Source organism: Xenopus laevis, chromosome 3S (assembly GCF_017654675.1).
Source record: "Xenopus laevis strain J_2021 chromosome 3S, Xenopus_laevis_v10.1, whole genome shotgun sequence".
NCBI lineage: Eukaryota > Metazoa > Chordata > Amphibia > Anura > Pipidae > Xenopus > Xenopus laevis.
This window is the reverse complement of record NC_054376.1, coordinates 99,601,319-99,614,986: the sequence shown is the minus strand read 5'-3', so window position 1 is coordinate 99,614,986 and position 13,668 is coordinate 99,601,319. Positions and strand designations below refer to the sequence as shown.

Below are 13,668 nucleotides of genomic sequence, written 5' to 3'. Positions count from 1 at the left end.
AAAGAGAGAGAAAAAGAAACCTTGTTTGTGACTAATACCTTCTATTTTAAAACCCACTTTGGGAGCTGATTTTTCAATATGTACTGGACAAATCTCTCCTTCAGCTCAATTAATTCACCCCTTTTTGTTAAAAAAAACCCCAATAAATTGTTAATATCACTCCATGGATTTATTGTTTTTTAATTAAAAAGCACTGGTACTTTATATTTATTTATCACATGTGTGGGGGTCAAGAAAGCGATCACAAGAGTTTTATAATTCATTAATGTTGTTAAAAATAATTATCTATTAAGTTGATTGTGTAAATATTGAGAACTACAATAAATTTTAGCAGGTTCTACTATATCAATTAAAAGTTAAGTGGTGAATTAATTGAGCTAAAGGAGAGATTTGTCCAGTACATAGGTAAAAAACAGCTCCCAAAGTGGGTTTTAAAATAGAAGGTATTACTCGGTCACAAACAAGGTTTCTTCTTCTATCTCTTTTTGAATTTTATTAAGGTTTGCACTAGGACCCCTGGTTCCAGTGAAAGAAAACCGTAATGCTTTGTAATAAAAATGCCCCATGTGAAAGTGATGTCCATGCAGATAGGCAGGTGTCTAAATACTTTTGGCCTAACTAGTGTTAATTCTTAACATGCCAAAAGAGATGGGGACTGATAAATGTGAAATTCCTGGCCCTGAGAATACATTTCTCTATGCACTTGCACAGAAAAATGAATAAAAAAAGCCAGGCTATTTGCATTTAGCAGTCCCAGCATATTAAGTACATTATAGTATTATACAATGTATTTGGAAAGGAAAGAAAGCCACGGTAGCTGGCAACTGTATAACGTTCCAACCTTACACTGCTTAGCCTTTCTTGCTTGATGTAACTTATTAGTTACTATTTGTAGCTGTCTAATATTGAAGTGTAAATCTTTATTTTTCACCTTTAAAGTAGCTCTGGGAAGGGGGGTCACTGACTCTTTAACTGTTCTAAATTGATACACTTAAGTTGATACATTTGTTATCTTTGTCTTCCTTATCTTGCTGAGCAGAATCCCTGAATTTTATTAAAGGCAGCTGTTAGAATTGATACAATAGTTGCTGATATTCCACAGATCTTGCTGAGAAATGTATCAACTAAATGTAGCAAATTGTAACAGTTCAGATGCTCCTGGATCACTGGGCTGCCAGACTGAAACACTAGAGGCACAAACATTAAACTTTGAACTTTTTGAACATTTTGGGAAAACAATAAAAGATGGAAAGCAATTGAAAAAAATCTTAACTTAAAATTCTAACTGAACTTAAAAAGTGTTTGTAAGGTAAACAACCCCTTTAATATCCATGTCTCAGCCTGGCAGCTCAGTAATCCAGGTGCATTTCTGAACTGTTACAATTTGCTACATTTAGTTGATACATTTCTCAACAGTATCTGTGGAATAGTAGCAACTATTGTATCAATTCTAACAGCTGCCGTTAATGAAACTCAAGGATTCTGCTCAGCCGGGCCAATGATAAAAAAAAAAAAAGTATCAACTAAATTAATCAATTATAACAGTTACAGAGTCGGTGACTCCGGCTTTAGAAAGACGCTAGAAAGTGAAAAATTTAACTTTAAACATTAGAAAAAAACGGTCAAAAATAGAAAGTTGGAAAAAGTCTTTACTTCTGGTAAACTGAAACCAGCAGAAAGTGTTCAGTTAACTTTTAGTATGTTATGCTTATAGTATGTTATACTTATATCAATTGGTTTTCATTATTTTTTTATTGTTTTTTAATTATTTGCCTTTTACTTCTGCATCTTTACAGCTTTCAAATGCGGGTCACTGACCCCTTCTAAAAACAAATTCTCTGTAAAGCTACAAATGTTTTGTTATTGGTTCTTTTTATTAGTCATCTTTCCATCCAGGCCTCTCTTATTTATATCCAATCTCTTATTCAAATCAATGCATGGTTGCGTTCTGTGAAGTGTTGTCCCAGTGTTTTTGGGCCGTTTTAGTTCTAAAAAAGGCATCTGGTTTGCCAAAGCAAAGTGCCCTTGAAGAAACCGAACCTATTGCTATTGAAGAAAAACTAAATGTACTGGTTCCAGTTATTACAAGAGTGCTGATTGTACCATTATATGTATACATGATGTATACTGTGTGCTGATACCATGGCACAGTGGGGCTCATTTATCAACACAGGGCAAATTTGCCCATGGGCAGTTACCTATAGCAACCAATCAGTGATTAGCATTTTATAGCCAGCTGCAAGCAGAACAATGAATGCAGCAATTTGATTGGTTGCCATGGGTTCCTGCCCATATGCAAATTTGCCCAGTTTTGATAAATGACCCTCACTGACAGAATGTAACCACTCCCAGGAGCAATTGTTACAAAAGGTCCTTGCTTCATTAGCTACTATCCGCATACGTTGCTACTAACTAAAAGCCTGTGGAAAAAAAATGGTATGGTACAGGAGGATAGCCTGTGAGTAAAGCTACTGTGTGTAGAACATGCGACTGCTGGTAGCAAGGCTGCTGTTGTGGGTGTTACGTCATCTACCGTTTTGGTGTATCCGGCTCCGCTTATGGAACTCTTGTTTCTGATTGGCCATGGGGCGGAGTCACTTGTTATATGTAAAGCTTCCGTGCGCGTCTCCGCGTTTGATGCACGCCGCGTGCGCGCCTCGCTATTCTGTGGCTGGAATTCGGTTGTTGCCTAATCGGGGCCGCGCCCGGGATCTTAAAGTGACAGACACCGGTTCTAGAAAGAGCGCGGACCGTGCTGCACTCAAACCGGTCGTCGTGTGGGCTACGGAAAGAATAGGAAGAGGTTTCTTCAATGTGCAAAGGGGATCGAAAAGAAGAGGCCTGAGCAGGGCAGGTGATAGCCCTGTACAAGGTGGGATATAGAATCAGTGTGTTTGTATGCAGCTAGTGGCCTTGCACGGAATGCTGGGCTGTCTTGTGTTGTAGCAATGTCCCCAGTCAGGTTGTGCGACCTGTAGCTCTCTATTACGAGTCTCTGCCAAGAGTAGCTGAAGGGCATCAGTGTGGTTGTGCTGCTAGTGGAACAGGAGCGAAATAGACTCCCCTAGTGTGGCCCTGGGACACGTGACCCAAACACAGCAGCAATGGCCGTGTTCTGCCTGTAGTTGCTCTTATTTTCTCTCGCTTGTTTGTCCACAACTGTGCGCCTTCGTGTATAATCTATAACCGCTTATTCTAAGGTATCCTGGGGACACATCGCCTCAGAAACTGGCAGCTCCCGGCTTCCTTCCTAATATTGTGCACACGTGAGCCCCTTATTTCGCTCCCTATGCTGAAACCAGCGGGATGTGGGGCAAGCTGACCCTTCCGTCCTCCCGTAGCTCCCGGCGTGTCCTTTAGTAACAGTTGGAAGGCAGCCCGGTGGGTTCAGCGATTGCTTTACGCGTTTATCAGGATATCTGTTAGGGGATGCTGGGAAATGCTTATCCTGAAGGAAGGGAATGAGGCGATGGCAGATTGTTGGCGTTAGACACGTGTTCTGCTGCTGCTGCTGCAGTTGTATTTGTGCGATCAGTGCCCGGCCGGATGGCCACACGTGTTGGTCAGTGCGCTACTTGTTATTGTTCCGCACCTCCCGCTTCCTTCCCTCCGCCCCTTCCCTGCCTTTGTGTCTCGGTCTGGCTCTAACTGTGCAAACTCGGGGGGCGACGGCTGAGCACCGGCAAGTACTAGGGGCTCATATGGCCGATGCCTTCTGTGTTTTGAGCAGGGGCCAGCGATTGGGCCGTTCCCTTTGTTATTGCTTTGTGGTTCCTGCTGAGCACATGGTCTGAGTCTGAGCTGCTCTTAAAGCGACAGCTTCAATGCAGACTGGCTCACTTGTGCCCACCTTGTCTGCTTCAGCACCCGAGCGACTATCCAGCAGCCAGGGACAGGTAAGGTGCAATACAGGCCACATAAACTGTTACAACTGAAGAGGTTTGGCTTTACTTACATCTGTAACAGAACAGCAGATGAATAAAGCACTGAATGCACGTGTTGCAGCAACAATTCCTTTATTCTTTGTGATTGTGTCTAGGGTAGATCAGTGCTGCGAAATGCTCCTTTCTTAGTGTAGCCCACACTCGCTGCATTCTCCTCCTCTCCCTCTTCTTTCTGCCATTAGTTGCCCTGTTCTCACTCTTAATACAAGACTTTAACAGTGCACCTTTTTTTCCCCCTGTGTTTAAAGGAGAACTGATAGCTAAACATTAACGTGGCTAAACATGCCGTATTTTATATAATGAACTTATTGCACCAGCCTAAAGTTTCAGCTTGTCAATAGCAGGAATGATCCAGGACTTCAGACTTGTCACAGGGGGTCACCATCTTGGAAAGTGTCTGTGACACTCACATGCTCAGTGGGCTCTGATCAGCTGTTGAGAAGCTAAGCTTAGGGGTCGTCACAAATTATCCAGCAGAAAATGAGGTTGGCCTTTAATGTATGCTGATGCTACAGGGCTGATTATTAAATTCTGATGCTAGTTGCACTGGTTTTTGTGCTGCCATATAGTAATTATCTGTGTTAATTACTAATCGGCCTTATATTGTGACATTTCTATTCTATATGTACTGTATATTGTGTCAGTCCCTACGCTCAGTAAGTGACAGCAGCACAGAACATGTGCAGTGATACAGCAGAAAAGAAGATGGGGAGCTACTGGGGCATCTTTGGAGACACAGATCTTTACTGCTAAAGGGCTGTGGTTGTCTTGTGCTGGTACAGAAGCCCAAAACATAATGTACAACATTTTTAGCTACTTTTTTAGTTAGGCTTTAGTTCTCCCTGAAGTAGAGCGGTCTATTAGATAATCTATATGTGTAAATTCCACTTTTGATGGCACACACAAAAGAGCAAGTAGCTTCATATTATAAAAGGCTTTCATTGATGTCTACATAAGCAAACTATTCGTTTGTGGTCTGCATTTATTTTATTTCATGAACTCTTCATAAAAGCAGCTACCTTTTAGATTTTTAACCTAGCACAGGAATTCATTTGGGTTTCATGTAAATTACTTTTATTATACAGCTTTTTATGTCTGGGGGACAGGTCCACTTTAAATATACTTGTGCACAAGATCATTTATACTTACTAATATCTCAAACTCACACTGATACTGTGACACAAATATTCACAACAGAATAGTAACCATAACTGTTGTTAAAGGAGAAACTAATCCTTTACCCAAAAAAAACCCTGCCCCCCCCCCCCCGGGGAGATGACTCTTAACTTTTTACTTACCCCTCAGTGCAGAGTCACAGCATAGGTGTTCAATGCAGCCGTCTTCCGGGTCTTCGGTAAGCTGAGCTGGTGCAATTTACCGGTTTGCGTCAACTGCGCATGCACGGCTATCGCCGAAGCACCTGAAGAAGACACGAAGACCCGGAAGATGGCTGCGGTGAACTCAAATGCAAAGGTTAAGTAAAAAGTTAGGGGCGTTTCCCTGGGGGGCATCTAGGCTGGTGGGGCGGGCGGGAGTAGGGTTTTTCTTTGGTAAAGGTTTTGTTTCTCCTTTAAAGGGCACATGAAGGAATTATGATGTGAAGTTATACTAGATAAAACTTTACAATTCGCTCACCTTGCTTAGCCCTGACAGCTCTATCCTCCATATTTAATAAAAGGCATTACGTTTGCCCAGGAGCAGTAACCCATAGTAACCAATAAGATGTTCGCTTTTAAACAGGTGACCAGTAAATGCTACCTGCTGATTGGTTGGTTTGGGTTATTGCCCTTTTGCAAACTTAGTGCCTTTTATTGCATAAACCCCCTCTGTTTTTATTTTTTTACTATATAACACTGAAAACCTCTAATAAATTTTACTGTGTACCTCTGAAGTTTTGTTTTATTTTTGACCTTTATGAGCACCATGTTGTGTACACCTGATATTTATTTGATTTCTGTGCTTCCCTGGATGTGTGGTACAGCAACGTCACGTGATATCGGTGCAGTGGCATAAAATGCAGTAGAAGTTAGACAGCACGTGCTCCCGGGATAAGGAGAGGAATGTGCTTGCTGGTTACATGCTTGGATCTAAAAAAAAAGCTGTGCCAGTTCATTAGTAAAAACACATCTATGAAATATACAGGGGTTTTTTTTTTTGGTTTTTTTTTGAACATATTTTTTGATCATGGAGTGTATAGGGAGGTGTTGGGATAAACATTTGGTAGCAAGTAGTTGGCACAAAAGTTTTCTTTTTCTGGTAGTGCACGTCCATCGGCAGGAATGTACTGCAACCACTGCAATAAAGGCATTTTAGTTGGAATTAATTTGTGGTGTTCCAATTTGTTCCCACGTTTGGGAGGTGTTGGGGGTCACATCACCAACATTTGTTACATTAAACTGCCCTCCACCACATCCCACCGAGCAGTGGGATAGCCATTGTGTTGTTCCTTTACTAACTGCTGTTTTTTTTTGTTCATCTTTAAACAGATGTATTTTGTACACAACTCGTTAATTTTTTGCAACACGAGCAAATTTCATCATAATGCTTTGTGAGGGTTATTTATATCTCTAAAGCACCTGCAATGTGTGTGCTCTATCTAAGGTGAAAAGACTGGGTACATTATGCAAAATAATTAAGTTTAAGGGCTAGTCCACACGAGGAGATTCAGGGAGATTTTGTCACCTGACTAATTTCCTCGTCAATTTCGGGCGACTATACAAAACGCATCGCCGCATGTGCATTAGCCCAGGTGACTTTTCATTGTAGCCTATGAGGAAAAACGCTGAGGCAGTTCGGGGAGATAGTCGCTCAAAAGACGAGGCGATTAGTCGCCAGGCGACAAAATCTTCCCCCGAATCTCCTCATGTGGCCTTACCCTAAAGGTGTTCAGTGCAAAAATAAAAACTGGGTAAATAGATCTTAACTGTTCAGTGAGTTTGCTTTGATCCTTAGCGTGCAGGTCATATTCAAAAGCAAAGGCTTATGACCATTAAATGTATCTCCCTTAGAGGAGAAGGAAAGCTACTGAAGCAGTTTATTGCCAATAGATTAGCCACAATAGTGCAAGCTATAACACTATATTTATTTTGCAGAATGCTAACCCCTACCTGAGTAAACCGCTTTAGAAGTTCTCTCTGTTTGTTTAGGATAGCAGCTGCCATATAAGCTTGTTGTGACATCACTTAACTGCCTTTGTCTCTCCCTGCTCACTCGTTACTCTGGGCTCAGATTGCAGCAGGGCGGTTGGAGGAAGGGGGAGAGGAGGAAACTGAGCATGCTCAAGCCCTAGCCCTATAAGTTTATGCTGAAAACAGGAAGTCTGAAACAGAAGCCCATGTTTACACAATAGAAGGAAAGAAATGCTGTGTTTCTTTTGACAGAGGATTCAGAGCAGCATTACTTTGAGGGTTTACTGGTGTATTTATATAGACCTTTCTGATAAAGCTGACTATATTCGTTTTTTTTTTGGGGGGTTTTTTGCGCAGCCTATTTATCCAATTTTTACACTGAACTGTTCCTTTTAACTTTGAACAATTCCATTAAGGCTGGTACAATTGGAATAAAGTAAAATTGTTACCTTCTTTTTGTATATTTGTGTTTTTCAGACATATTTATTTGCAAATTCTTTGCTTATATATTTGTGCCTGTTTATTTTATATTAGTCCCTGTTTGTATTGAAATGAGTGACCACTGAGGTATGAGGCAACCCTACATAAATGGTCTCATGGTTATCTGCTTTTTGGCAGAGTGCAGACGGCAGGCGTGAAGATACGGCGTGTTGTGGAAGCCCCTCTCACCACTCCGCCTTCCCGACGTCACAAATGCGACCATGGGAGCTGGCAGTGAGTAGGTGGCCTACCTCAGCCCCCATTAACCAGCGGAGGTTCTTGGGGCCCTGCAGCACCCCTGCACACCTCAGACGAAGGTAGGAGCTGCGGGGCTCTGGAAAAGGTAACCCCTTCTAACCTAGTGGTCATCAGAAGCCAGCTCCCTACTCCTTGTAAAACTGATACTATTGTTCTCTAGGTCTAGTATTTTTAAGCAGTGCTCCTTACATGATAAAACCATTACCTTCTATGACCCTCTTTGTTTTCCTTCTCTGCCAATTTCTTATTTTTCCATATTCTCAAAACCCCTTCCCAACTCATTCCTGCATACTTCTTTTCTCTATTTCCCCTTTTCTTAGCCCTCCAGTGAGGCATCAGTGGGGACGGAGAGATAGACCTCAGCAGGGTGTCCTTGGTCAGGATGATGGCAATTTGCGACCAGCCTTCTTTCCTGTAGATGAACATAGAATCTTGGCCCTCACCAGTGCTCCATCACGAATGCTTCACCCATCGTCACACTCTACCCAGCAGACACCATTCATGGTCGACCTCCATGAACAGGTAATTCTAAATTTTATTTTAATGGCTGGTTAACATTAAAGGGGACCCGTCACCCAAAAACATTATTCAAAATCCTTTATCACATTAGTCAAGCAAAATGAACTTTAATTACACTATAAATTATTTGAATCTTGTTTCATTCAGTCAGAGAACTCTTAATTATAGCAAGCAGGCTGGAGCCATTTTGTGGACACTGTTATTAAGGCCAGTCTTGGATCATCTCAGAATCTTGTTTGTGCACCAGAATGGGGGACCTGATGTCCATTCCCATGCCCTGGCTACACATTGAAATGGTGAAGAGAACTGGGGGAATGTGTGGAGAGCAGTGACATCTAGGAAGTGCTGAAGGAAAGTGAAAGTAAGCCTAAGGCATAGAGGAGGGGCAGACAATATTTGATTTACAGCTGAGATTTTTCAACAGCTATGAATGCTTTAATTAAAAATAGAAATTGGATTTCATGTTTAATTTGATAAGGACTTTTATTATACCGATTTTTGTGTCTGAGTGACAGGTCCACTTTAATATTATACTCAAAAAAAAAAAAGAAAAATGAGCTACAGTACCAATATAGATAACTCACCAATTGTAACCAGTAGTCCAGGTGCACCAGACCCTCCACTTCAAGGAGCGCCAATCTGAAATAAGGTAAATAAAACAATTGGGGCTGTCTGGCACCCAAAGCAATCCACAGGGCAAAAAATAATAAATAAAACACAATATTTATTTTTGCAAGTTAAAACGTACACCTCTCCATAAGCTGTTGGAGTTTTGTGCCCTACAGGCACTTAAATATGGGCTCAAACCTCTCCTCAGGAGATGAGAATTTAAACAAGATTACAGCCAATCAGAAAACAGTTAGAAAAAAAGGAGAAAAACTGTTTTGTCCCCATATGCACGTAGGCGATACTTTTGTAGTCTCAGCTAGTGCTAAATCATATAAGATCGAACAATTATATTAATTGCAACACAAGAAATGTTGTTTATTTGATTACATGTCTGAAATGTAAAACCCAGTATGTGGGACAGACTTCTCGAAAACGGAAAGAGAGTTCACGAACGCCTATTGGCTATTTACATACGCAAAGACACTAATGTTTCAAAACATTTCCACTCGTGCACTTTTGGAGATTTGAGGTATATTAACATACAGTGTAATGAATTGTAAGCCGTAGCAGCAGAGGGGGCATCTATCTAAGATTCTTTCAAACTGAGAGGTTTTCTAGATCTTTAATTTAAACTCAAGGATGCCCCTGGGCATGAACTAGGATTTTGATGTCTCATATTGGTTTTTTTTTGTCCGCACATAGACTTTAACAGAGCTGCAAGTTGTTATGTTCCTTCTAGGGCTGATAATGCCAGATAATTATTCATTTGTATGGAAGTACTTCAGAATTTTTTAATAAAAGTAAAGCTGTACTATTAAAGGAGAACCAAAGCCTAAAAATTAATATCCCTGAAAATGCCATATTTTATATACTGAACTTACTGCACCAGCCTAAATGTTTAACATATATATAATGATCCAGGCCTTTAGTTGTCACAGGAGCTCCCCTCTTGGGTATTTATAGAAGTCTCTGCGACATGCACATGCTCAGTGGGCTCTGAGCGGCTGTTGTGAAGCAAAGCTTAGGGGTTGTCGCAAATTATCCATCAGAATATGCTTCTGGACAGATATTAAATTCCCATGCTTATATTGTGACATGTATATTTTATATATACAGGTATGGAATCCGTTATCCGGAAACCAGTTAACTAGAAAGAACTGAATTATAGAAAGCCTGTCTCACATAGGCTCCATTTTAGCAGAATAATCCAAATTTGTAAAAATGATTTTTTTTTTTCCTCTGTAATAATTAAACAGTACCTTGTACATTCTTCTTTTGCATAGATGTATTGTAGCTCACTCAAATAACTGATTCCAGTACAAACAAAATCTAACAAATGCCTTTTGCACAAATTCTGCATGTAGAGAGACATGTCTGGTGATTTTACTAGTCAGCTGTAATACATCTTCTAGGCAAAATGATCTCCCCTATAAGATATATTGGATCTAACTGTAAATGAATGTCTGACACCCAACTTCTGCATGAAGAGAGAATGAAGAGAAACAGATGCTGAGAGAGGAATAGTGAAGATAAACGTGATTATTTCAGAATCCGTACAGCATTTTTAATTGATTGTATTCAGAAAGTTTCTTATTTCAGTATTTCATTTTCGTGATAGTTCCCCTTTAAGCAAACAGAAGAAAACCCTTCATTTTTGTGTACTTGCAGTTTGTAGTGGGTGTTGCTGTATAGTTAGCGAGCTATACATAGGCAAGACTTCTGCAGTGTGGGCAGAATTAAAGAATATTGTACTTTTTAATACATGGGCGGCTATATTGGCAATATGATTAATTTGGCCCTTGGGTTGCACATAATTGAGACTGTGATGAATTCACAATTTTAAATTTCTTCCATAAAGGATCTAAACTGCTCCATCTCTGAACAATAATTTGTTACTTTCTATTTTCAAGCCCTTTATAGCCACGTGATTTGCTTGATTTGGTTTGGCTGACATGAAGATCAGTTGGTATCATGGATCCTTACTTGTGCTCGTTATTTACAACTTTGCAGCCTTCTTCCTACTAAGCTGTACATTCATACTTTGAATACTATATATGTAATAGTAATATCTATATCCTAAAAAGAACTTTAAGACTTTTCTTTTTGTCTTTTCAGGTGCATCAGGGACCTGTCCCTTTATCTTACACTGTTACCACAGTAACCACCCAAGGATTTCCCCTGCACACTGGCCAGCACATTCCTGGATGCAGTGCCCAGCAGCTGCCAGCATGCTCTGTCATGATCAGTGGGCAGCATTACCCGCTTTGCTGCCTGCCACCTCCAGTGAGTGGGATCTAAAAAAATACTTCTTCAGTATAGCAAAGTAACAATGCATATCATGGCAACCATATGAAGAAGTGAGGCTTTTAGGGTCTCATATAGTTGAAGTGCCATATATCTACAAAAATTCACTTGTTAAAGTAAGATAAACAATCTGAACAAATTGAGCTATTAAAGGAGAAGGAACGCCATGTTATACTTGGGGGTGCCAAAAGTGATTGTATTTACTTACCTGACACCCTGAGCTGGTCCGCCTATCGGCAGAAAACTGCACTGGCCCAGGGTTCTTCCGGGGGGGGGGGGGGGTTTGGGCACCACAAAGTAATTGTCTTCCTGCTTTTTCTTTCTTCTCACGGTTGCGCATGTGCAGTAGAGTCCAGCGCAGAACCAATTTGTTAAACCCGCATACTAACCCACTTGGACCCGCTACCAGACTCGCAAGTACATTATCCGCGACTGGCTGACCATCAAGAAGCAGGAAGTGCTATCATTGTAAACCGGAAGTGACATCATTAGAAGTTGGCGTGATCAGAAAAAATGGAGTACAACAGGAAGTGCCGACATTGTAAACCGGAAGTGACTTTATTGGAAGTATGCGTGAGCAGAAAAAAAGGAGTAAAACTCTCTTCTGAGAAGACCCGCAAACCCAGATAACTGCCGACCCACGTCTATACCCGCTTCCGAAACTTCTACCTGCATCCCATAGGGTACCGCAGGTTTTTGTAGGTAATCCGCGGGTACCCGACCCACTGCAGTAGAGTGAAAGGCCGAACTTAGCCTGCTATTTCGTTTTACTGTGCATTCGTCTGTCCTGGGAAATTTGAAGAAAGAAGAAGCAGGAAGAGGATCGCTCTGTGGTGCTTAATGGAATAACCCCGGTGCATTTTTCTGCTGATAGGAGCACTGGCCGGGGTGTGAGGTAAGAAGATAAGATCACTTGGGGGTTCCTAAGTTTTGGCAGCCTCAAGTAAAAATTCCTTTCCTTCTCCTTAAATGTCCGTACAAGGCTATGATGGAAAAGCAAATGTTATTTGAAGTGGCCTAGTGATGCAAAAAGGTAAACAAAGGTAGCAGATGGGTCCTAAAAGTTTAAAATGCATGCACCCAGGAGCTACCTCATCAGCCCAAGTGCAGGCACGTGGAGTAGATTTTGGTGTCTGCATTTTCGCACCAAAATCTGTTTCATGTCCTTCCATCTGGGCTGACGCAATGGACATTGAAAAGCTTTTAGGAGCAAAGGTTTGCATTCTTGGCCTCTGTTTATCCATAGGCCGAGGATGTGCTACATATGGAACCAGCCTATAGAATAGAATGTTTTAAATAGCCAGTATGCTTCAACCTATGCCCTTGGTTATTCCTCAACATTCCTTATGAGAAGATATTTCTGTAAAGATGTACTGCAAAATAAACTGATAAACATATTCACCAACTCCTTACCAGCATGGCTGTTGAAGATCATTGGAGTTGCATTATAGAAGTATCACTAGAGTGGCCTTGTTATTTTATTGCGTTTAAATAGTTTTTTGTCAATCCTTAATGGAAAAGAAAGCCCCTTTCTCTGTCTTCTCAAGGGGGACATGGACAGATGGGGTTAAGCTCCACCCTCTAGGGGGGAGGACACTTAGAATAATGAAAAAGGGGTGTGCCAGTATAGTGGCTTAACCCGACACCAAACCATCCAGTTTTTAAGTGTCCTGCTTCCAAGGAGCATGGACTATCTTCAGCGGAAGAAATTTGTCAGATTACTGACATATGGGGTGGTATCAGAATCAGGGCTACCTGTATTTGTTGGGGTATACCTCCTCCGTGGGACCCCCCACCAGAGTCATTCCCTGGCCCTTAACTGGCTATACTGACTATTCAGGCATGCCTGCATTCCTGAAGGGAGCAGAGGGCCTGACCGGTGCGGCAAGGTTGTGAGTATACTCCTAGCCAAAGGGACACGATCTGTATTATTTCACTGGTTGCTCTCCCCTTCATGTACCATTTTGCTGTTCCCAGTGTCACCTGTCCCTACTGCTGCAGCACGTTATTCGAATTAGTCTCCCTTTTAGATGCGCAAGTTCCTCTCCATAAACAAACCTATTGCGCTATTTTGCGGCGCGCCTCCCATGAAATGCATGGCGTTCGCTCTCCGGTGCTAGCTGAGGGCGCGTCATGCGTTCCAGCAATATTTTGCGGCGCGCCTCCCATGGAACGCATAGCGTTCACGTGTCTTACCAGGAGGCGGTTCTAATTCCTCCGCCATATTGGACTACACGCTTCCCTCCACACTGCTACTACTTCTCAGACAGCCTAAGGGGTCACATGGAAAAGGGCACAGCTCCACTCTCAGCACTGCGCCTTTCTTAGGGAATCCACAGCGCTCGGCAGGGGGCAACATATAAACAGCAGGGAGATAAACAGCAGAACCCCCTGACCTCAACCCAACCATACAGCAGGTACCACAG

General features: G+C 41.7%; 1 protein-coding gene across 8 annotated transcripts in view; it reads left to right on the top strand.

Annotated features, from left to right (window-relative positions):
• rnf44.S (ring finger protein 44 S homeolog) overlaps positions 1 to 13,668 on the top strand; it is a 53,039-nt gene that overhangs the window by 21,846 nt on the left and 17,525 nt on the right. The window contains exons 1-4 of one of the 8 annotated variants that reach the window (XM_018256090.2): positions 2,507 to 2,872; positions 7,698 to 7,869; positions 8,131 to 8,332; positions 11,054 to 11,221. In XM_018256090.2, coding sequence (XP_018111579.1) covers positions 2,584 to 2,872; positions 7,698 to 7,869; positions 8,131 to 8,332; positions 11,054 to 11,221 — 831 coding nt within the window. In that variant the 5' untranslated portion in view covers positions 2,507 to 2,583. The other 7 variants (XM_018256094.2, XM_018256091.2, XM_018256095.2 and 4 more) reach the window with 7 other exon arrangements.